Source organism: Stegodyphus dumicola, chromosome 6 (assembly GCF_044657685.1).
Source record: "Stegodyphus dumicola isolate Sdum_Otavi_A_Nest chromosome 6, ASM4465768v1".
Classification (NCBI taxonomy): domain Eukaryota; kingdom Metazoa; phylum Arthropoda; class Arachnida; order Araneae; family Eresidae; genus Stegodyphus; species Stegodyphus dumicola.
This window is the reverse complement of record NC_140773.1, coordinates 19,162,011-19,187,408: the sequence shown is the minus strand read 5'-3', so window position 1 is coordinate 19,187,408 and position 25,398 is coordinate 19,162,011. Positions and strand designations below refer to the sequence as shown.

At 34.0% G+C, this 25,398-nt stretch overlaps 1 protein-coding gene across 1 annotated transcript in view; it reads right to left on the bottom strand.

Annotated features, from left to right (window-relative positions):
- Positions 1 to 25,398, bottom strand: part of LOC118184078 (uncharacterized) — a 358,399-nt gene that overhangs the window by 44,925 nt on the left and 288,076 nt on the right. The window contains exons 2-4 of the mRNA XM_085818163.1: positions 19,893 to 20,087; positions 6,867 to 7,124; positions 3,314 to 3,475 (exon numbers count right to left, since the gene is read on the bottom strand). Of these exons, the coding sequence (XP_085674289.1) occupies positions 3,314 to 3,475; positions 6,867 to 7,124; positions 19,893 to 20,087 (615 nt within the window). The remainder of the gene's footprint in view (positions 1 to 3,313; positions 3,476 to 6,866; positions 7,125 to 19,892; positions 20,088 to 25,398) is intronic.

Below are 25,398 nucleotides of genomic sequence, written 5' to 3'. Positions count from 1 at the left end.
CAAATTCTTAACTTCAACTTACTACTTCCGGCCAGAACGTAGTTTTGGAAACTGGCTGAATATTTAATGAGGAGAAGCGGTATTTAAACCACGAAGTTACTTACTGAGTCAGAGAGAATCAGAGTTTCTGATTTACGCGCCTCTGCCTTTTTGGCCACTCTCTCTCTTAAAGTTGTTATTACGCTCGGCCGTACTCAGGCCCTTGCTAAGCTTCGTAGTCAAATAAGTTAAAGGGCCAACTCAGTTTGAACCTTGATAGCTTCGGCTATACTTCTTTAGTTAATCTTAGTTTTAGTTTAATTCTTAGTCTTTTAAGTTCAAGTCCAAGTGCGGGCTTTGCTTGTACACTCCCAGGCGGAGTTTTGTTAAATCTTATTGGAATAATAAAAGGTTAGTTACCCTTCTATCTTGTTGTTTCTTGTCACCGAACTCAAGCGATTATTCGCTTATCAGTTCTTAGATTCTTCACTTCCAACATTAACTTAGAATTCCGAAGTGAGGAACTCTACACAGTTCTTCAATTAATATTCCATCTAATGATTTCACACGATTCAAGGCGACGTATGCTTGACCTGCTGTGCAGAGGTTTCGTCTTAGATATATTACTGCATGATCTACAGTGCTATTTACTTATTTTAATAAGCAAGGGACATTTTAAGGGTTATATTTTAAACATATATTATTATAACGTTAGTATAGAAATATGTGGAGAATTTTTGCTCCATAATGGAACATCACATCCGCCTCATCCAGCTCTATAAAACTACAATTCTTTAATTCTATACACTTTAAAAAGCTTTAGAACTCTGTCTTACTGTTGCCACTTATCACAGTCAAGTACTATTATTTATAAATTGTTATAAAATTAATTTTTACTGTGCTTGAGAATTCCTAATAAACGGTCATGCAAGTCTTATAATATATTTAATAAAAACAGCCTATCTTTAGTTCCGATAAACAGGAATAAATAAGTAGGAATTGTCTTTAATATGTGAAGAAACTGTATCAACTTCAGGTGTCATCCACTACAAGTTTAAAAAATGTATATGAACTTAAGTGAATAAATAAAAAGTAATAATAAAAGTATAAATAAAAAGTACTTTATTAAAGACTGAAAATTTGAACAAGATATAGAGAGAGTGTGAGCTAATAGTAGGAATTTAAAAATACGTGAATTTAATTATATTTATATACGCAGTTAGGAATACTAGATTCTTGATTAACTAGATTCTTGACAAGTTTCTCGTTTTACACTTTATTGCATTAAATAAATGACCTTTTGCACTATATTTCGGCCTCCAAATATCGCATTTTATGGCTACTTGTAGGATGCTGTTTACTGCTATGTTTAACGCTGTGAAGACTAGACGTTAGATACGCCAATTGAAAATATTGAAAAATACATAAAATATGGTATACAACCTAAAGTAGATATACAATTGCATTATCATATCTTACTGCAAAAGAATACTTAAATACCTGACTTCTGAAAGAATTCCTACGACTGCGATTAAAAAAGAAGCCAGAAGACTCCAGAGAGTTATTATAGCATAAAACAAAAACTTCAAGATAGTAGCAGTTGCTTAGCATAACAAATGAACTTAAAAGCAGTTTTATATAAATAATGATAGAAAACATGAGTACATTATAATTGTAGATAACGTAACTTACAGTCCAAGTTCAGTTTTATGTGAATGAATGATAAATAAAAATGTACCCTATATACTCGCGTATAAGTCGATACCGCGTATAAGTCGACCCCCCCCCACTTCGACATAAAAAATTCGTAGAAAATAAGAAACCCGCGTATAAGTCGACCCCCCACTTCCGAAATTGATCGAGAAACTTCGAAAAAAAATTTTTAAGTACTACACTTATTCAAAATCATCTGAGGAAAAAAAAGTAAACATACGATAAAAAATACCTTGGTAAATAAATCCAAAATCAAAATCCTTCAACGTCCGATGCATAGTCAGATTCGCCAAACATTTCATAGAACTCTTCTGTCGTCATTGGCTCGTCATCATACATATATATTCAAAACTGTTCAATTATTGCGTGGGCTATTTTTTTAAATTTTGACGTGTACGCCTGTTAACAGAATTATTTCATGAATGAACAATAACTATTATAAAGGCTTATACATACGTAAAAACTATCTGAATTTCTCTTTTCTTGGCGTGTTGGCGAAACTTTTTTATTGCTCGATATTGATCGGTTGTTCGGGGGCCGAAAATTCTTTGGTTTAATCGAAACTTACTCTAGTTAAAGTATGAAACTCTGTGATTAGTTCGTCACATAATTTAAGTCATGAAATTACTTCAAGTAAGTGACTTATTTGATAAGTCGTCCAATTTGAGTGCGGAAAGAAAACAACTGCATTATATAAAGAAATTTTTGAACTTCAGATTCTTTTAATTTTTTATGGCCCCGCGTATAAGTCGACCCCCCACTTTGAAGTCTTTTTTTTTGTCCAAAATATCTCGACTTATACGCGGGTATATACGGTATATCATCATTACTGTGCCCACTTTTTTATGTTACCTTTAATTCTATCGCCTCATGTTCCACAAAATATACCGTAAAGCTTACACAAGTAAATTATAGCACTAATAAAATAAATAAACAAAAGTGCAATAGCACTGCGAACGTGAGAAAATTATTGGAAGAAATAAAAAAATATTAATTAAATTATATTAAAATAATCAAGTAAAAATAATTCAATAATCTAAATTGACTGACAAATTTTACGTCTGAGACTTTTTATTTTGTTTGAAAAAATGTGTACCCTGTACAAACTATAGGTTAAAAGTTTTAGTAAACTTCATATAAGATATTAAAAATAACATTTAAAAATTCCCTTTAATTTAATCCAAGAGAACTTAGATTATAAGTTAGTTTTTAAAATTCCTTTAAGTTTAATGCAAGAAAACATAGCAGCCCAAAAACTAATTTAAGGATCTTGGCAGTAATACGAACGCAATTTATCAGTAAATGCAATAAAGTAAACTACATCAGCAATTAATTCCTACGTTTTATTACATACGGCAATTATTTCCCATTGATTAACAGAAAAAGAGCTACTTAGTGAGAATCTATATCAGTTTGATAAATAAAACAAACACATAATCGAAATATAACTATGGACTAAAATTGTACTTTCAGTATAAAAAGATGCAAGTGGCTTCAAGGATGAAAGAAAACCAAGTTACGTAAGTATCATAAAACGACCTGTGGGTGTTTAAAAAGGCATTGGAATTACCTGCTTTAAACACATTTTGTTGAAAATGCATTTTATAAAAGAAATTATTACTTTTGATGGTCTCGATGTTTTCTATTTCATTTTTGAAATCATGATTCGGTCCTGGACTTGTGCCAGTAGACTTGAAGGAGTTACTCCTGGATAATTTCTCTTTATCTCTGCTTCGTAACAACTTTAAAGAATGGCACCTCTTTAATTTCCCAAGTGGAACTCCTGAAAATTCAAAAGACACAATAACACTCACTTCACATACTCAAGAATAACACTCATACTTAATAAATGAATAATACTCATACTCAAACATAGAGATTTTTAAACCAAATACAAAGTCCACCATAGCTTTAAGATGTGACAGAACTTGACAAAATTAATAAATTTTTAAATACGGTGTGTGAAATGTATACACGGACAAAGTAACAGGTATAGAAAAAGAAAATCCTTTTAAAATCATTATTACATACGTTTACAAGAGTTAATGTTTGATACAAAAATTGCCCAACTGAACAACTTTCAACTGAAACTCATGCATCACAACGAATACGAAGTGATTGGCATACACTTTGGAAAATGCCCAGCATCTCACATTCTTCTGTAGCAGAGACGATAATTCTGGCGAATAGGTTTTCAGGAATGCGTCCCAACGAGATTCATTATTGTTATGATGCATGTATTGCAGTTGGTGTTCGTTTATTTGCAAAAACTTTTTAAATCACAAACACTGTTTCTTGTAAGTATGCGTGATTAAAATGACTTTTCGTTTTCCGTGTTCTTCGCATTTACGTGTAAAATTCCACCACGTATCATCTTACGAAAATTGTTACTTTTGGCTTGTTCTGTCACACTTTGAAGTTGTAATAGGTAATTTTGTTAACACCCTATCTATTTGTTAGAAATATATATATGTAATATTGTGGCAGTCAGGCACATCAATGACGAAACTTGGCATCAGAATTCCGGACATTGTCGTTGCTGAGTGTAAGTAAGACAGCCAACGAGGACACAGAAGAATTTAACTTTTTAACTCCATTTCTTTATTCAATGCAAATGGCAGATTATTCAAGATTACATATGCGATAATAATTTAGACTGAATACGATTAACTTTAAATTTACTGCGTCATACTATTCAAACAAAGACAGAGCCGAAGCAAAAAGGTGTTACAGCGGCAGGCGGAGAAAAGCAATCTGACGAAAAATGGCGCGAATTCTTCATTTATAGCAGCGGTTACGTAACATACCCGAATGTTCTCGAAAGTACTGGTCTAGGGCGAAGATCCTGAAATTGCGGAAAGTTAATTATAGAGGTTGCCTGTTCGCGTATCCATCGTTCGCGTAAAGACATCGTATTTTTTATATTTTACATATACTTGAGGCATGCATATCAGTTTAGTTCATAAACGTTCTAGCGGATTTATTTCATTTTGCTAATATTTAATTTTATTTTTTTACCTTTTTAATTTCCCACCTACGTTTTCCTACCAGAATGAGTTATCAGTATTACGCTTTCTGCAAATAAGGTAGAAACTGGTATTTAAGCTGAGGCCTGAGTTAATTCAGGAGGAAAGCGTGTTCTGCCTTTCGGCCACTTTGTTGCTAATAGTTAAAGCTTGCTATTCTACGGCCGTACTTAAGTCTATCTGCTAGTATACTTCGGTGATCTTTAATTAAGAGCCAAATAAGCGAGTTTGATTCTGTGCAGCTTCGGCTGATTCAATTTATCTAGCATTAGTTTAGTTTTATATTTTCTATTTTGAGTTAGAGTCCAAGTGGAGGCCTCTTGTACGCCCAAGAGGGGCCATCTGTGCATCTATTTTGAGTTAGAATGAAAGGGTATTTTAACCCTTCTTTGGAGTTGTTACTTAAGCAACAAAAACTCAGCGAACAGTCGATTCATAGATCTTCAGTATTCTAGCTTTCTAGGAACTCTATCTTAGGTAGGATATTACAAAGTATTTAACAGTTGAAAACTTATAAACAGTTGTAATCTGTTCAAATAAGCACTTTCTAAACACTAACAGCTATGACTGAGTTTAAGAAGTGATACACAGATGTTAGTTTCCATGAACATATGTAAAATTCACTGTATCAGTTTCAGTATAGACAGAAAGATACGTTTTCCTCATTGATTTTTAAAATAAAGTGATTTTAATGGGAAAAGCTTAAAGTTTCAGTTCAGGAAAAGTTTAAGTTCACGTTTTCGTAACTTAATCATTAATAATTTTCACATGCAAAGCACATGCACATCAAGGAGGTACAGACTAGTCTTGATACGAAACGTTTATAATTTCTTTGAATGAACAAAATTTTGAGGAATACAGAGAAAATTTTTAAATAGTTTATACCAGATTTTATAAAAATTGAGGTTCATAAACATTACTGAAGAGCGAAAAAGTAAAATTTTATGTTTAACGAATACTTAGGAAACTTTTACATTTTATAAAAAACAGCATGCATTTCGTTTGAATATTCCACCTTAAAATCGCATCTACCGCATATTCGCTGCATTTTAATGGTGTTTCAGTTATATGAGAAACTGGTATTTAAAATTATTTCTTACTCGTATTTTTTTAAACCATATTATTAATGCATTTCAATTTACGACAAGCTAAGTGAGGAAGATTCGAAAATTTTCATTATTAAATATGTAGAAGAAATTTTAATTTACAGTATAATCAATTTTAATTCTTTGATATTATTAAGATATGAGGTTTTACTTGATATAAAACTGATAATTAGTCCAATAACCGGAAGCGAGTTATCGAGCGATAATTTGCTTTCCTGGAAGTGGAGGAAAGGCTTAAACAACCTTTTTATTTGATCAGACTTTAGAACATAAACACACTCTTCATGCGGATAAAATCAATTACAGCTCCTTGTGATGAAACTAAAAGAACAGTTACATTCAAGTTAAACCGTGGAATAGTAGTAAAAGATTGAACAATTTAAATCCAAGCTGAATAAGTAATTCTAACCTGATTATCAAAATCAATTTTTCGACAGCGAATAGCGCAATACCAAAGCTGCCGGCAACTAAACGTAGTGTGCACGCACAGCAAGAACACGCTCTGTCTTAAAATTCGAATAATATAAGTTTAAATACTAGCTAACTCATTTACAATCTGGTAAAGAAAGAGAAAGCAGAGGTTACTGTAAAGGATGAAATTATAAATAACTGGTTAATTAAAAAAATAACTTTACAAAGACAAGACACTAAAATTAATAAGGTGTCGGAAAGCATAAAACTGAAGCCGAAATTTTCTACCCTTTCTCTCTCTTGCCACCTCCATTTCCTTTCGTGATCTTTATATGCTTGGTCATCCTTCTTAAAAAAAGTAAAAGGATTAAGTCTAATTAGAATTTAAATTGTTCGTTTTAAAAGACGTGTATATTTGATAGAACAATCCAATATTTTTTTTTTTTTTTGTAAAATACCAGACGGGAACATATTACAATTGTCTTTCCACAGTCTAACGTAATTACATTTTTTGTAAATTTTGAACTGTGTTTTAAAACAGAACTGAAATCTCTTATAAACAAGTAATTATTATTATTCGAACAAATTCATTGTATTCATTTCGCAGCTTCTTGTAACTATGTGACATTACCTTGTTTTCTTGGTTCCAAAATCCTTTCAGCAGAAGACCAAGCTGTAAGCATCTCTTGTTGCTGAGTTTGTGTGCACGCAGTTCGGCCATCGTCTACGGCATAGGCAATGCCGTGTAACCTAACTATTGCTTCTTCATTGGTTAATAACATTTGGCGTTCCAAAGGCGGAGACATGGCTAGGAGACGAAAGGTATCAGGAGTTACTACTGAGTAACCTGAGCCAGTGTGGTATAATTTGCGTTCTCTGATGAGAGTACCTACGGAAGAAGAAATGAATGGTTACAGAAATTTCAAGTAATGCTACAAATATAAAATGAATTCGATTATATTCTGTTTTTATTTAAATAATTCCAAACTCCAGCATGCCAATGGTAGCAAACCTTCACTTTAATAATATTGTATATATTTAGCAAAAACTAAAAACCATATTTTATGAAGAAACAATCGGGGTAAATTGCGAGAAAAAATCTCTTTACATATGTTAGGGCGAAACAATAACTAATATACATATATATACCCACTCTGTTATAAATATATATATATGTAATGTACCAGCTTTTGGCCAGAATAAATAGATTGGTGAAGAAATATAGATGTAGTCGTAGCTTAAATTATCAGACGATAAGTTTAAAAAACAGGATCCATTTATTATTGGTCAGGAGAAATAGCAGTTACAAAATCATATTTCCGGAGTAAATAAAAAAGAATTACTAATAACTTTTTGTATGAAGTTTACTGCATCGTTACATTAAAGAAAAAGCCCCCGATATTCTTTTGCGAGTTCTTTTATAGGCTCTGGAAAGGCGGAGCTTCCAAGAAATGACGTCAGCCTGGTCAGCCAATGCAGTTCGCTTTAAATATTTCCAGAACATTCTATAACTGTACGTGTAGAAAAAGCGGGAAAAAAACAACTTGACTATTGTGGGCTGTGGATTTAATTCCACGTACTTTGAAATAAGAGACCGTGGCCATTAAAAATGAAAAGAACATACAGTTAGAATTTTAAGTGTATTCTTGACTACGGAATTTTATTATTACAAATATTATATATATATATATATATATATATATATTAATATAAATACATATTAATATAAATATATATTAATATACTATATATATATATATATATATAGCCACTCTGTTACTCGGCTCAGTGAGCTCAGTTTTTTGTTATTCTTATTTGTTGGTAAATTGTGCATTTTTTGCTTTAAAAATGATTGAATTATGTTATTCTTATCTTCCGGTTAAGGTGTTTATGGCTCTAATTAACCTGAATGCAATAGTTGTAAAATTATCAACAATTTAAAGGTTGTTTAAGTGCGACTAAGCCTAATTTGTTTTAACATAGCAGTCACATTTGTTTACATTCGAAACTTAACGGAATAGTGAATTAATTCCGGTTATGCATCTTCAGTGTCTTTTTTGCCAAGTGGATGGTGGTAGTGTGTTGCATTTAATTATGACAAATCACACTAGGGCTATCTGCCTAAGGGGAGGGATGCCTTCGTGGAGAACTTTAAGGGAAACTGGCCACGAAAACGCTCATGCAGCCAGCCCGTTCCGCGGGATTCGAACCTCGGACCGAAATACCAGTGTTCAGCGACTTTACCGCTCGGTCGCTGGTGGGCCTTGCCAAGTGGGACCAAAGAAAACTTTGTGATCAGACCTTCGCCTTGATCCAAAAGATTGAAAACGACTATTACATAAGGGACAGGAAAGTGAATCTTCACTTTGGTTAAACTTAAGGTCATGTATTTTATGGGTTTTACTCCGGCCCAGTGTCAAAACGGATTTTCAATTAAACAGGACAGAACATTTTTAAGCGCTGCTCAAGCAGAAACAGCAGGAAAAAAAAATATGAAGAATTTTGAAAGTTCGTGTTAAATGGCAAAATTCAACGACGCAATGGACTAAAAAATGGTTCGTAATTCGTGTTAACCGAATTTCGTGTTAACCGGTAAAATCTCCTTAAGACCATATACATCGCTGCCGGAACTTAAATTTTGTTAACATTAACCGATGTTCGCCTTAAGCGAGTTCGTATTAAGGTATTAAGGGGTGTTTACTGTATTTACAAATTGTGCACAATGTAGATATTACACTGACTACCAATAAGTATTTGGGCACCTATGCAAATGACGATATCTGTCGTCCCAAGGTACGCCACAGACTTCGCCGGTATATATCGTGTAGGAAACAGCATCGACTTTAGTCTCATGCAAGATGCCTCGCAGTTCGGAGCTCTCTGATTTCGAGAAAGGTATAATTATCGGGGATTACAAATGTGGCCGATCCTTAAGGGACATATCTAGCGATCTGAAATACCCAATGTCGACAGTAGCCTATGTGATTAAGAAGTGGAAGGTGAGGGGTGATTGTCGGAATGTGCCCCGAGTCGGCAGACCAACGAAATTGGAAGATAGAGACCGACGACTGCTGTCCAGAGCAATTCGGAAGAACCGCCCCCAAACGATGGCCCTCATCCGCGAGGAGTTTCAACAGGCATCCTTGAGTATTGTTTCAATGAATACCATCCGTAAAGAAGCAAATCTGCCTTTGATCACAAAGTCTAATCGCGCTGCTCGGTTAATGTGGAGCAAAGCACATCGAAACTGGACCGTAGATCAGTGGAAACGGGTTCTTTGGAGTGACGAATCAAGGTTCACCCTTTACCGTTCGGATGGCAGGGTCTGGGTCTGGCGTTTACCTGGAGAACGTCTTCTGCCAGAGTGCATTGTGCCAACAGTCAAGTTCGGCGAAGGTGGAATTATGGTCTGGGGGTGTTTCTCCTGGTATGGGCTGAGACCCTTGGTCCCCATTCATGGTAAGCTCCACTCCGATGCCTACTGCACTATTTTGGATGACAATTTACTTCCTACGTTGTGGCAGTTTTACGGGTTGGACCCCTGTTACTTTCAGGACGACAATGCCAGTTGTCATGCTTCGACGTTAACAAAGGCTTGGTATGGTGCCAATGGAGTTCATCGAATTGACTGGCCTGCCCAGAGACCAGACCTGAACCCTATCGAGAACCTCTGGGACGAGTTGCATCGCCGAATTCAGGGATGCACTACCTGTGCAAAATCAGTGAAGGAACTTCTATGTCTTCTCCAAGCCGAGTGGAAGAAAATACCACTAGCTGTCATACAAAGATTTTTGGAAAGTATGCCCCGGAGGGTCCACGCTGTAAATACCTCTCGTGGAGGCTCTACCAACTACTGATTTTGAATTTAGTTTTTCTTTTCTATCACAGGTGTCCAAATACTTATTGGTAGTCAGTGTATTCCAATAAATATATATTAATGAGCATCACTCTGAAACATCAGAAAGAGTATACGTAGTACAAGTTTCCCTACTTGAAATGCTGAATGCATAGAGTAACCAGATACTGGGCCACATTTAGTGAAAAATGTAAATAAACTCCGGACCGATGAGAATAGAACGCGTCGGCGTTTGTGGGTTGGAATAAATGCGGCTTCTGAAAATCGACACCATTCTAATAGAAGCGTGCCTAGTGGAACATGTTACCTCTATTTTTTTCTTCGCAATTCATAACATTTAATGCTAATCTTATCTCATTATTGAAGCTTTAATTGAAACTTTAAATGGTATTAATACTAACTATTTTAATACTGTTTAAATGTTTAGCAGTAGAAGAATAATTTTTATGTGAAAGATATTAAGAGACAATTTTTTTTCTACAATGTTCGACCTTAAAGGGGACGAGACAAATGAAAATAACTGTTATCGTATCATTTGGTATCGAATTATGGAATAAAATGAAGTAAAATAATATTAAATAATTTGCGAATGGTCCCCGATGCAATTACGACTGATAATTAGTAAAATTGAGTATTAAAATAGTATTTCACTAATCAATAGATGATTTTGTAAATACACTTTTTAGTAATGCAAACATAGTTAAGTGATTAGAATACTTTTAGCACAAATTAATCAACATAACATTTTAAAACACACAATCAATTTATAAAGGATTCATTATCGTGTTAAGCCACACACACTTTCTTTGTGTAAATAGTTTTCATCGCCATTTCGCAATTGAAAGATCGAATCCCAGCAAGGTCAAAATTGATACTATAGGGTATATCCCCCCCGCCTTCTCGGCGTGCCTTCGTGGTGTAGTGGTCAGCACGCTGGGCGCATATTCCACAGGTCCGCGGTTCGATTCCCGGCGAAGGCGGTTGCTCATTTTTCATCTTTCCTGCTTCCAAATTGCCTAATGACTCTACAATACTTTATGTTTCTTTTTTTCAAACATTTAATCGCCTTTACAGTTATGCTCTAAACAAGGCAATATTAATTTATTATCGCTTGTTGACTATTAACCGTTTACTAGTTCAAGTTCAGAAAAAAATTGCTTATCACCAACCTCTCGAGAGGACTTTGTCTTGCCGCATATCTAGAGTTCCCCATGCCGTACGGACACAATACATCTACAAACATCCATGCTTTCTCCTGGATTCGAGCTCGGACCCTTCAGCACGGCAGTTAGCAGCGCTAACCAATATAGCGACTGGTCGGCAGGAATAACGATCTACACTCCGTTAAAGTGTAAAATAACCGACATGATCCATCCCGTTTGTTTTGACTGCAATGAGTAATTCGTCTCAAACTGATAATAAGGTACTTGTCGAAAAAAACAAGGTTAAATAATGCTACTAGTAAAGTACGTGTAGTTTGTTCACAAGAATGACAATAAAAATACAGTTTTTACTTCCTTGTACGAAGTAAAAAGGAAGTATTGTAATCGCGAAAAGCTTCAGGCAGCATATTTCAACGAAAATATCCATTTTCACCGCTTTCGAATGCAATTTAACGATGTTTTTGCGTGATATCTGTACGTAAGGAAAGAATAAAAGACTCTTTTCCTCCAAAAAAACTAAAAAAAACTAAAAAAAAAAAAATGCTTTAAAATGAATTCTGAAGAGAATTTTTCGTGGCGTCTGTACGAACGTATGTACGTACGTATCACGCGTAACTCAAAAACGAGTAGCCTCAGAACGTTGAAATTTTGTATATAAGACTACTGCAACATGTAGATGTATGTTCACCTCGTATTTTGGTTTCAATCGGCCGCACCAAACGTATATAAATATATTTATAAATATATCCACTCTTACCCGGCTCAGTGATCTCAGTTTCTTTACTGTTATATGTTTGTAAATTGTACATTTTTTGCTTTAAAAATGATTGAATTATGTTGTTTTTATCTTCCGTTTAAGGATTTTATGCCTTTAGTAAATCTGTGTGCAATATTTTTAGAATTATCAACAATTTTAAAATTGTTTAAGTGCCGCTAAGCCTTATTTGATAGCGGCCATTGCTCTTGTTTACATTTGAAACAGCTGAGTAGCGGATTTGTTGCCAATCTTAGCTTCGCAACAACAAAGATAACGCCTTCATTTATTATTTAAATCATGCTTAATCCTTTCTGGAATTTTTTCGAGGAAATAAGTGTTTAAGATTTACTTCATAATTTTTAATACATATATTTTGAGTTTTTATGTATTTTTTCCTTGTCGCGAAGGGAAAACTGAATTAATTGAATGAGAAATACTCAATCGTCTGTGAAAAACTGTTTCTATTTTGTTTTCTTTGCTTAATTTCTTTTATACATCGTTCTAGCTTTTTTATAGTATTTGAATAGAACATGCGCCAACGATTAGATAATTCTTTAAATGATATAAATTTTGTGCATTCTAAGTTATAATATGAACGAAATATAATACTGTTAAGTAAACCTAGCGCCAGAGTGTCGCTATGGTAATCAAAGTGAATTTTAAAGAATGCATTTATTCTATTGTGGTTTATGCGCTGTCGGCGAAGTAGGTTTAATTCAATCTAATAAGTTTAAGTAAAATGCAAGAAAAAATGCGTATAATTTAATATTCCGCACAAGGAAGTCATGTGGTGCACACATCAAATTTTTTTTGAAATGCTATGGGCCTGTCGATATATTATGTTTAAGATAACTATGTTTCGGAAGGTAAAATTGGACAGAATGTCTGAAAACTGTTTTTTAATGTAATAAATGTATACAGGGAAATAGAAGATAAAAAATTTCGAAAACTCAAGCTGAAGGGGATAAAATGAATGATAAAATGAATCTCCCTCTTAAGCTTCTGTGGGGCTTATAATCTGCATCTCAGTGCCTGAAGCTGATAGAAGTGATGCCAGATCTATGTCAACAAAAACAGTTTTTGTTTTAGAAATAATGTTATAGGCACTTCACATGTCATTTCAAATGATTTTTTATGTATTTGTATACGTAATATTTTATAAGCTATATAATTGAGTTAAACTGTTTATTTCATACTTTAATTGTCTGCCATTATTTAAGTAATAGAATAATTATTTATTTTATGACATAACTAATAAAAGAGTGGAATTATTGATTTATTTACACATTTGAACCAAGCTATCTAGTTATTTCAGAAAGTAACTGGACTATAAACTTTATCGATAACATACAGGTTGAGCTACAGAGGTAGGAATTGCTTCCACTTAATATGTGATTTTTATGTAAAAACGATAAATGAAAATAAGCAGTTGATTCTCACATTAAAAATAAATGTTGCTATTAATAAATAAAATCTATTGCTAATGCTCATTTGTGCTTACAATCTTACTTTTTACAAATATATGAAGTAATTCCCTTTTCAGTCTCAGATAAAATTTAAAAATACTGGTCAAACTTTTATGTAGAAGTAAAATTAATAGAAGTAGGACTAAATTTTTCGAATTCGAATCTAAGTTCTTGAAACTTTTACATAATAATAAAAAATAAATTATTCTTAAAAAATAAATTTTTAATTAAAGCAAATTAGTTAATTAGATAAAGTTTAAGATAAGTTAAGATAAAGTTTATATAAGATAAAATAAAGCTATCTAAACTTTATCTTATATATATATATATAAAGTTATCTTATATATATATATAAGATAAGATAAAGCTATCTAAACTTATCTAAACTTTATTTTATATATATATATAAAGTTATCTTATATATATATATATATATAACATAAGATAAAGTTAAGATAATTAGATAAAGATAAGCAAAGATATGGTTTTAATTAAAGCAAAACTTGAAATTTTAAGAAATTTTAAATTAATTTAAGAATAAGAGAAATTTTGTGTTTAAATTTAAGAAATTTTAAGAATAAAAGTTAGGAAATTAGATGGAAGTAGCAACACACATAAAAATCCTTTATTCGGTGCTAAGATACTAGTTATCAGCTTTTCACACAATTTTAGGGAAGTAAGAAAACTTAGATTTAAGCAAAGGGATTAACAGTCTTTGCAGTACAACCTTAGAACATATCCCAGGTATTAGTTTTAGCCTAAAGTTTAAAATGAAATCTACAAATTCAATATGAAATAATCGCGTTATTTCCAGCACTCTCTTGTGGTTGTTATAAAATTGAAAACATAGGCTGTGATTAGGAATTTAAACTTGAAACAATTCCATCTTTTCATAAGTGGGTCATAAATTCATTTTTATGGTGTCAGGTGGTGGACATTTATGAATCTTAACAAGTCTAAGAGCTTTTACATGCGTAATTTATTATGCAGTTAACTTAACCACAAAGTATTTAATGACACGAAAGTAATTTTTACTTTCGTGTCATTAAATACTTTGTTTCGTCATTAAATACTTTGTTTTGTTTTTAATTCGAATCTAAGAATTTTTCTTAGATTTTTTTTCTAAATTATGACCTGCACTTCTAGATTGCCTCAATAAGTTCAAGACTGTATAGGGATTATTTTAATTTTCTAATAGTTATTTTTACTTTTGAAGCCCTTTCCTGTAAGTTCTTGTTTTCCATCTAGAACTCCCTTCCAGAATGAGATTTCAGTATCCCGTTTTACGTAAATGCAAATAGAACCAGTATTTAATGGTCAGTAGTCTCTTCGGTAGAAAAGCTCTAAAATTCTCAGTAGAGCGTGTTCTGCCTTCGGGCCACGTCGTTGCTTTAAGCTTATTTTACTAAGTACGGCCGTAGTCTTACGTGCCTGTTAGCATTCTCCGGTGAGGTCTAATACCAGGCCAACTCGTTTAGTTATCCTTGTATAGCTTCGGATAAAGTTTAACTAGTTAGAATTAGTTTAGTTTCTTATTTTCTATTTTAAGTTAAAGCCCAAGTGGAGGCTTTCCTGTAAGCACGAGCGGGACCATCTGTTAGCATTTGGGTCAGTAAAAGGTTACTTTAACCCTTCTTTGGACTTATATTTTTTTAGTTGTAAAAGGACCAGCGAATAGTACCTAGACACTTCCTTAAGGTTCTTGTAGCCAAGGACACGTAAATTAACTAGAACTTTATAGCTGCAAAGAATCAAAATTTTACAACTATATTTGAGGTGCGGTATGTAGGGGTTTATGGAATTTAAACAATCTTACTTTTTACAAATACGTGAAGTAATTCCCTTTTCAGTCTCAGATAAAATTTAAAAATACTGGTCAAACTTTTATGTAGAAGTAAAATGAATAGAAGTAAAACTAAATTTTTTAAATTCGAATTCGAATCTAAGTTCTTGAAAGGTTTACATAATAAAAATAAAAAAAAAAAAAAAACACTTTTTTTAAACTTTTTTTTTATTCTTAAAAAAATAAGATTTTAATTAAAGCAAATTAGTTAATTAGATAAGTTTAAGATAAGTTAAGATAAGATAAACTTTATGTTATCTTATATATATATATATAAGTTATATTATATATATAAGATAAGATAAATTTAAGATAATTAGATAAAGTTTAAGATAAGCAAAGATAAGTTTTTAATTAAAGCAAAACTTGAAATTTTAAGAAATTTTAAATTAATTTAAGAATAAAAGAAATTTTATATTTAAATTTAAGACATTTTAAGAATAAAAGCTGTAGAGACATTAGGATTTTTTTGAAAGCCGAAGAGATGAAAAATAAGCAACCGCCTTCGCCGGAAATCGAACCACGGACATCTGGAATACCGGCCCAGCGTGCAGAACCACTACACCACGAAGGCACGCTAGGAAAGTGGGAGAAATACCTCATATACTCCCCTTTTTAAACTGCAACTGGGGTTTTCAGGGGACCCAATCACCAAATCCTGGGTGTGGAGAAACCTCATCCAACATTTTTTTAGTTCGGGCACCACCGTATAGTCATTAGGTTAATTGGAAGCAGAAAAGATGAAAAATACGCAACCGCCTTCGCCGGGAATCGAACCATTGACCTCTGAAATGCTGGCCCAGCATGCTACCAGCATGAAGGCACGCTAAAGTGGGAGAAATACCTTATATAGTTAGTAGATAAAGTACATAATTATAACTTTTTAATACTCGCGTTCATTACCCCCCCCCCAATTTGAAAAGAAAAGAACAACAGCTTAAGCATTTTTTTCAACTTTTCAGGTATTGTTTAAGTAAATGTAAGGGCTTAAGATTATTCAGAGGGTTAACATAATGTTACGTTTTTCTTTTCTGACACCAGTTGTTACGTTATTTTCTTCCTTAACGTTCGTACGGGGTTCGTAGATTTGGAGTGAATAACGACGACACTTGATGAAGTATCGAAACACACTTTATTTAGCCAATACTGATCAGGCCAGCTCCAAAGTCACGTTTTACAGTCGTCGAAGATCTACTATAAACACGCTGGAACAATCAGCGACACAACCTTCACACTGTCAGGCAATAATGATGGAGACAACTTCACTGAAAGGCATCAAAGTACAGATCCCGACTCTGCTCGGTCGTTCTCTGAACTCCACTTACTCTCGAGACTCTCCACGCTACAACTCGCGATGCACTCGACGATACACAAGAGTACAGCTCTCGACTCGGAGCTCAACACATTGTAAGAGAAAATTCGACGATTTGCTAACTCGCGATATACTAAAAGACTCTCTCGATGCACTTGACGACCAACTCTGCGCTAGACTTCGAAACACTCGGTCAATGACTGACTATCAACTCGCTAGCGGAAGCACTTACACACTCTCGATACTAACTGACTGCGGACCAGCAGGGTTTATATAGCTTTCGGCTTGTGTTCGAGAACATTCTGAGCTAAGCCGGTAAGAATTCGTTCCAGAAGGTTCTCCATCCGTCCATGGCATATCGCCGATTTCTCGCCAAATGTGGCAAGCCTTCTTTTCCTTGCCATTTTATGGCAATCCTAAAACTGCTTTCCGGGAAAGCCATCTTACCGCGCCTGTACATTTCGTAAAACTAAATAAAGACTAAAAACGGAAAGCAAATTTAAAAATAAATTGTTAAGAAAAACCAAAAAAAATTTTTTTTTAATAATTCATAGGAGTAAAATTGGAATTTTGTATTCTGAACTGCTGCGAGGTTGATATTAGTGGTTCTACTACAATGAAAACTGCAAAGTTGTTTTTTTAAATGAAGCTTCTGCTGGCCTGCAACAGAGCTAATCTTTGCAAAGATTTGAAACAAAATGCTTAAAATGTTATATATTGGCTTGAAAGGATTTGAATGCAAAGATTCAATTTCTTAAATTTTGCTTGAATTTTATTGCCTGGGACCTTCAGGACCTCTCGAATGAGACACCTTTTATTCCAAAATAATAAAAGGCCACAGACTTTCCTTTGGATTCTGTACATTTTGGTGTCCGCCGATAACATCGCGGCAAAAACATCGCGAACGAAAACGTCGCGGAGAAAACAACGCAAAGCGAAAACGTCGTGCTGCAAAACATCGTGGGAGAAAACATCGCAAAGAGAAAACATCGCAGTTCTAAAACATCGTGGTACAAAACATCGTCGTCGAAAATAAAGCGGATCAAAAACTTCGCAATTTAAAAACATCGCCTTCGAAAATATCGTGGTAAAAAATAAAGTATCTACAAATCATCGCATGACGATAACATCGCAGACATGCTTTTTTCAGGTTTTAATAATTGTAAATGGATATTCCCATAATGATTTGTGAGCGCAAGGTGTAAAGAAGGATAAATTTTACTTTCACATTTTTTATTAACTAATAAAATTTTGCTGAAAACGTAAGAAGGAAACTTAAGCATAGAAAATTAAATGTAACTTATTTGTTATACTTTTCATGAAATATTATTAGTAAAAACTTTATAAAAATGATTTATTAATGGCCTTTGTTAGTTAACTATGTCGGTTTAAAATTCTATTAAGTGCTACACTGACTACCAATAAGTATTTGGACACCTATGCAAGTGACGATATCTGCGGTCCTAAGGTACGTCACGGACTCTGCAGGTATATATCGTGTAGGAAACAGCATTGGCTTTGTCGCATGCAAGATGCCTCGCAGTTCGGAGCTCTCTGATTTCGAGAAAGGTATAATTATCGGGTATGACATCCTTACCTAGTGTGGCTGATCCTTAAGGACATATCTAGCGATCTGTACCCATAATCGACAGTGGCCTATGTGATTAAGAAGTGGAAGGTGAGCGGTGATTGTCGGAATGTGCCCCGAGTCGGCAGACCAGCGAAACTGGGAGATAGAGACCGACGAGTGCTGTCCAGAGAAATTCGGAAGAACCACACCCAACCGATGGCCCTCATCCGCGAGGAGTTTCAACAGGCATCCTTGAGTATTGTTTCAATGAATACCATCCGTAAGGAAGCACATCTGCTTGGTTTTCACTGTCGTGCTGCTGCCCATAAGCCTTTGATTACAAAGTCCAACCGCGCTGCTCGGTTAATGTGGTGCAAAGCACATCGAAATTGGACCGCAGATCAATGGAAACGGGCTCTTTGGAGTGACGAACCAGGGTTCACCCTTTACCGTTCGGATGGCAGGGTCTGGGTCTGGCGGCTACCTGGAGAATGTCTCCTGCCAGAATGCATTGTGCCAACAGTCAAGTTCGGCGGAGGTGGAATTATGGTCTGGGGGTGTTTCTCCTGGTATGGGCTGGGACCCTTGGCCCCCATTCATGGTAAGTTCAACTCCGATGCCTACTGCACTATTTTGGATGATAATGTGCTTCCTATGTTGTGGCAGTTTTACGGGTGGGACCCCTGTTACTTTCAGGACATGTTTCAACGTTAACGAAGGCTTGGTATGGTGCCAATGGAGTTCATCGAATGGACTGGCCTGCCCAGAGTCTAGACCTGAACCCTATCGAGAACCTCTGGGACGAGTTGCATCGCCGAATTCAGGGTTGCACTACCCGTGCAAAATCGGTGAAGAAACTTCTATGTCTTCTCCAAGCCGAGTGGAAGAAAATACCACTAGCTGTCATACAAAGACTTGTGGAAAGTATGCCCCGGAGGTTCCCACACTGTAATTACCTCTCGTGGAGGCTCTACCAACTATTGATTTTGAATAAAGTTAGTTTTTATTTTCTATCACAGGTGTCGAAATACTTATTGGTAGTCAGTGTATAAGTTGCATTAATTTTCTATGCTTAAGTTTCCTTTTTATTTTTCTCAGCAAAAGTTTATTAATTAATGAAAAGTATGAAAGTAAAAATTATCCTTCTTTCCATCTTGCGCTCACAAATCATAATGGGAATATCCATTTACACTTATTAAAGCATACCTTAAAAAAGCATGTCTGCGATGTTATCGTCATGCGATGATTTGTAGATACTTTATTTTTTACCACGATATTTTCGACAACGATGTTTTTAAACTGCGAAGTTTTTGAACCGCTTTATTTTCGACGACGGTGTTTTGTACAACGATGTTTTAGAACTGCGATGTTTTCTCTTTGCGATGTTTTCTCCCATGATGTTTTGTAGCACCATGTTTTCGCCTTGCGTTGTTTTCTCCGCGACGTTTTCGTCTGCGATGTTTTTGCCGCTATGTTTTCGGCTGTAACCGTACATTTTAAATTTACGCGGCATTGGAAACTATTTTACCATAATAGTATAATATAATTTCGTTAATTGATCAGTCATCGATTCTGGGCATATTCAGCCAATTACGAACCCGTACGAACGTAATACTTTGTATTAATTCTAAAATACTTATTATATAATGACTGCTATATAGATATCACGCATGTGAAGAAAGATCCTTACCTAGTGTCTTGTACAGGATATCATCTGAAGGCACCATGATTTCTGGGAAAGCAGTCTTTAATCTTTTGCTGATGACCGGCATCGACGCTATTGAACCTTCTGACGTTAAATCGTACACAACTTTACAAAGAGCTTCTGGTAGGGGCGCAAACTGGGTCTGAGCTACGAAGTTCATTGTGACTGGATCCAGATCACCTAAAAAATGGAAAAATTAAAATCAACGCATTTTGTCAGAGTTAAAAAGAAATATTTATTTGTTCAACTTTATTGTTGTTCAGAGAATAAAATTTATTGTCATTAAGAAAATGTTTATTTTTGCTGTTTTATTCACCACGTATGAAAGAGTTCAAAACAAATGTGAAGTTCTGCGTAATCATTTCTTCAAACAAATTCTGTTCAGTATACTTTTTAAGGCATTTTTTGAAAAAAGGAGGAAATGGAATTATTTTTTTTCCAGTGCGAAAATTGTTTCTACTAAAAGGTCACTTGTTTCTGGGACGTCATCAGCTCACGTGTTTGTGCAGAGAGTGATGGGAGAATGCAAAATCGATGTTAAAATACAATATTCTTCGATGAGGTAAAAACTAGTATGAGATATGAAGTAATATATAACGAAGTGATAGAGACTAAACTTGATTTTTCAATGAAATTAAATAAAAGGAAATATGTTTTCTAAATGATCAAAACTTTGAAGAATAATGATGTTGATTTTCTACTATTATGCAGCATGTATCTAAGGTATTTTTAAACATGTCTGTTCCTCAGAATTTAGGCAGGCAATTGTAAAACCTGCTTGCATTTCTTTCAACAAGACATAGCCTTAATGAGCCTAGCGACCAATATGCAAAACATGATAAGTATTCGTTTTCCACAGGCTTTGTAACTATAATGCAAGATCGGTTAAACATTCACTCCGGAGGATGACATGTTAAACAACTGGGCACATACACAAGGCCATCTTAACTCATGGGCCGTCAGGGCGCTTGCTAGGGAGGCTCATGAGCATAGGGTACTCATGCGAATTCGTTTGCATTTTATTTCTGTGAGCGGTTATGTTAGGGGTCCCAGTATACTAGTATGCCTGGGATCCATAATGTTGTAAAGACGGCAGTGCATATACATTAATCCTCCAAGAAGTCTAGACTACAAGTATGCCTGGGATCCATAATGTTGTAAAGCCGGCAGTACATATACATTGATCCTCCAAGAAGTCGAGACTACTAGTATGCCTGGGATCCATAATGTTGTAAAGACGGCAGTACATATAGATTGATCCTCCAAGAAGTCTAGACCTTGCCTATTGGATTTCTTTCTTGAGAACATAGAAGCATTGATATACAGTGAAAAGACTGAGGATCATGGTCAAATGAAAACATCATTATAACAACTGAAAGCTTTTACTACTGATGTTCTTACTCCAATGTAGACGAACGTTATGAAAGTAGGTGCATATTGTTTCGATGATTGCTATTCTGATAGTGATGCGAATTTCGTATTGCTTTTCACTCTCTCCGTTGGCTATTAATTACAGTAAAACGATTCAGATCCTGTTTTTGCGATATTTATTACCGAATAATTGAATACTTCGCTATTGTTATTTTCGGATACTCCTCAAATAACTGCGAGGTTACAACTATAGAGAAGACTATAATATTATATAAAATATTTCAAGTGTGAAACAGAAAATTATTTTTATCTTGATGTAGTAATTTACATCTGCAAGTTTCTTTATTTTTCACACTTTTATTTATAATCCTTAAACACTGACTTGTACTTCGAAACGAGAGTTCAACATTTGATCGAAAAAGTAAAGACAAAGAAAGGAAAACAAACTAAGTTTGCATCTAGTGTGGTCTTCACTGGTGTCTAGCACGCGATGTGTCATTAAGCACGCAACATATTGGTCAGTTATGAAACTACTTGTGCGGCCGCCTAAGCCAAGAACAAAAGATAGCAACAATTTAAACAGTTATCTGGTAGATAGAAATGCTCTAAATGAGGGTGAAACTAGATGATTGGTGGCGTCTAAAGTCATAGTTTTAAAGAATCGAGATTGCATTTTAATGTAAATGTTTAAAATGCTAGTATGAATATTTGTTTTCTCGTTTACATTTTTAAATTATCTTTTGGATATTAGTTCACAAGTATATTTTTTTTGGCAGTTAGAGCTTTCAGAAATGCTTTTTAAAAATTTTCTGTTGTACGGATTCTTTAATTTTTCTCAATATATTGATTACTTTGCTCAGTGTTCCATTTACAGCAAATGATACAATGCTTTTATTGCATGCGTCGCATATGGAAACGGAAGTCAAAGAAAATTTCTTTTGAAGGCATATCGGAAAAACTCCTCTAAATCTAAGGCATTGGAATTTTCATAACATGGTTAATTTTACTTTTGAAGTACTTTTTGAAGTACTTTTGAAGTAAATTTTGAAGTACTAATTTTCTAATACTAATTATTGGGAAGATTACCTATTCCAGCAATTAAATCTAAGTGTGCTTTTTTATTAGTATTTAGAAAGAAAAAAATAAAAACTAGATAAAAACACAATGCTACTTCACAAATTTCTAATTTAGAAATCATGTCGACTAAAAGAATATTCGCGAATGAATCTAATGACAGCTATTATGCATATCAATATCGGGCTGATACTTCTGAACATTGTAGTAATGTTTGTTTACTGCAAAGTGATATATTTCGGTTGTTTATCCCAGGTCTTTAAATGCCAACAAAGACAGACCTCAGGCATAAACATGGAAACAAAAGTTGGTTTCTCTCCTCAGCCGTTCGTTACAGAATTTCAGAGCTCGTGGTGAGAGACAATCAAAACTAAGAACCTATAGTGAATTGGAGTTTCAGAAAGCAGCGCTCCTTTTACTCTGTATCACGTGAAGAACATCAGTAAAACCAAAAGACGAAAGTAAATGTCAGTCAGCCGCCATCAGTCGACGAAAAAGGTGAGTGTCTGGTTGAAGGTTCAAATCAGTGAAATAAGTACATCCATGTTGAGTAAGAAAAAGTCAAAGAAAATTCATCCCGAAATGCTGAGGCTTATGAAGTCAATTCAGAACATCGGTTGTCCTTATTTACTAAATGACGTTGCCCAACTCGTTTTCTAAATTCAAAATTACTCAACTCGATCACAAACAAACTGTACAATCATTACCACTAATCTGTTCACAAGGCCTTCAGAATGACTGCTTCACAAAGAACTAAAACTATAAACGTCTATGTGTTACCAAAGAATTCAGATATTGTGACATGAGAAAAATTGATGTCTAACCCTCAGGAAGAATGTCATTAATTCAATATTTACTAAAAGTAGTTATGGAAAATGGTACATTTCACTAGAATAAATTGACTTCAGTAGTCATTTGAGCGATAATTTTAGGAATAACAGCAGATAGTTAAATATGCGAATACTGCAGTATTAAGTTTAGTATATTACAGTAAAAAGTCGAATCTTTTGCTACCGTGCAACACAAGGAATCCAGGCTTTAAATAAATGACCTAAAAGTTAAATTTCTGTAGAATACGTGCAATTTTATAGCTAGTATTCTCCTTTCCATACTTAATGACCCAAATTCCGGATATGAATTCCTGAGGTATTTACAGGATTCCTTGCCAGTGTAGTTTAATTTACATTCGTCAAATTTAGACAGCCATAAAATTTTGCGTTAAAGAACATGAGACGTATGTTAGAAAAAAGGAAACGAAGAAGTCCTCTGTTGCCCAGCATTGTTGGTCCGAAAACCCCACTTTCCATTTTTCTGCAGCGAAAATTATTCAAAAACATCTTCATGGGTTAAATAGGTTTTCTAAAGGCGTTTCACATTAAAAAAATCTCTCTGTTGTAGTTAACGACCCTAATTCCAATCCATCTTTACCTTCAGCCTTTACGGAAATTATGTTTTAGTTTTCTTGTTTCATCAATAGATGGTGACAGTAGCTTAACATCTGTCCAGCCATTCTTATCTTATCTTATGACTATACCTTATCTCGTTCATTTGCTCTTTGGCAGCTGAGGTTGATGGTTCGGTAAAACCATCGAAACTATTCCTGTGCAAAATTGCAAATATAAAGCTGATTTTTGTTGTGTGACTTCTAAATTAACATTTCATTAGTTTATAATGTATTAAATTCAATTTTTCCTCAATATAAAGAAAAAAAATAATGAGATCACATCATCTGCACAAGCTTTTAAGTGCAAATGTTGTGCAATCTTTGACTCAGAATCGCTAAAATCTAACTTACACCTCCCTGTTAGCATCAATAAATAGAAAATTATTTTCGTTTCCATTACTTCCGTGTAGATTATTCCGTTCGGAATCTTACAAATTATATTTTATTTTGATTCCATCGCACTTTGCAGCAGAGGATATGAAACATAAATAAATATAAATATAATTACACTTGCAAACTTTTTTCGCAGTATTTTTAGGACAGAAATTGGTTCTCAGTTTTATCACATGTTCTTCCTTCGTGATGAAATGATGATAGTCCTAATTTAGGGTTTCGATGAATCTAATCTTTCCTTCTTTTTTTTCTTTCCCCTCTATTCAACAATTTTACATTTGTTTATTTATATTACTTATTTATCTGTTTTGCGAAAATTCAGTCATATTTCGGAATCTCAGGTCTTGAAATAATGAGCCATCAAGATAACATCTGATTTAAAAAAAAGTACTCCGAATACAACCACGCAATGATGTACCTTAGGAAATTATTTTATCATAGCTTTGACATTTTATATTGTCATAACAAAACAATAGATGGCGCTATCAGTCGCCAGTAGACCAGAAATTCATTTCGAAACGAGTTTCGAAAACAAAGGAAGACAAGCAAAATTTAAATTAATGACAAAAAAAAAAAAAAAAAAAAAGTAGAAAAGACAGAAAATAAATCTTCTACCAGTAACTCTTAAGGGAGGATTAGTGTGATATAATTTATTCTATTTTCTGAATAGACACCATTAAAATTTTTCTTATCGAGTAAAACAGGTTTCTCAGCAGAAGTTAAGAAACGTTAAACTAAGAATAAATAAATAAACTGTTAAACGAATGTTCATTAAATCGTAATGTAAAAATTTCTGATGGGTTCGTATCTCTAAAACCAAGGCCAAGACCTTTATATAACTAAGTATTTATAAACATAAAATTTAAAGAAAAAAAAAAGGTGCAAGTAATTCAGTCGGTCTGTTATTGCTAATATAAAAATTCTGTAACAGCCTCAAGACGCAACCGAAGAATATTTGCACAAGTAAATGACAATTTAATGAGTCTTGTAGCAAAACTTTTGACATGAACAAGTGCAACATAATTTTAACTTTGCTTTTAGCTTGAAGAAGGAGAAACTTAACAGTACTCTAAAATAAATATTTATATATCAATTTGTAAACACTTAATGATCTGACTAGGAACATAATTTTGCTTAGGTAGTTTAGTTAGAGTTTAGCCTTCGGTAAAGAAACTAAACATTCAGTATTTGGCTTTTATGATTTTATCT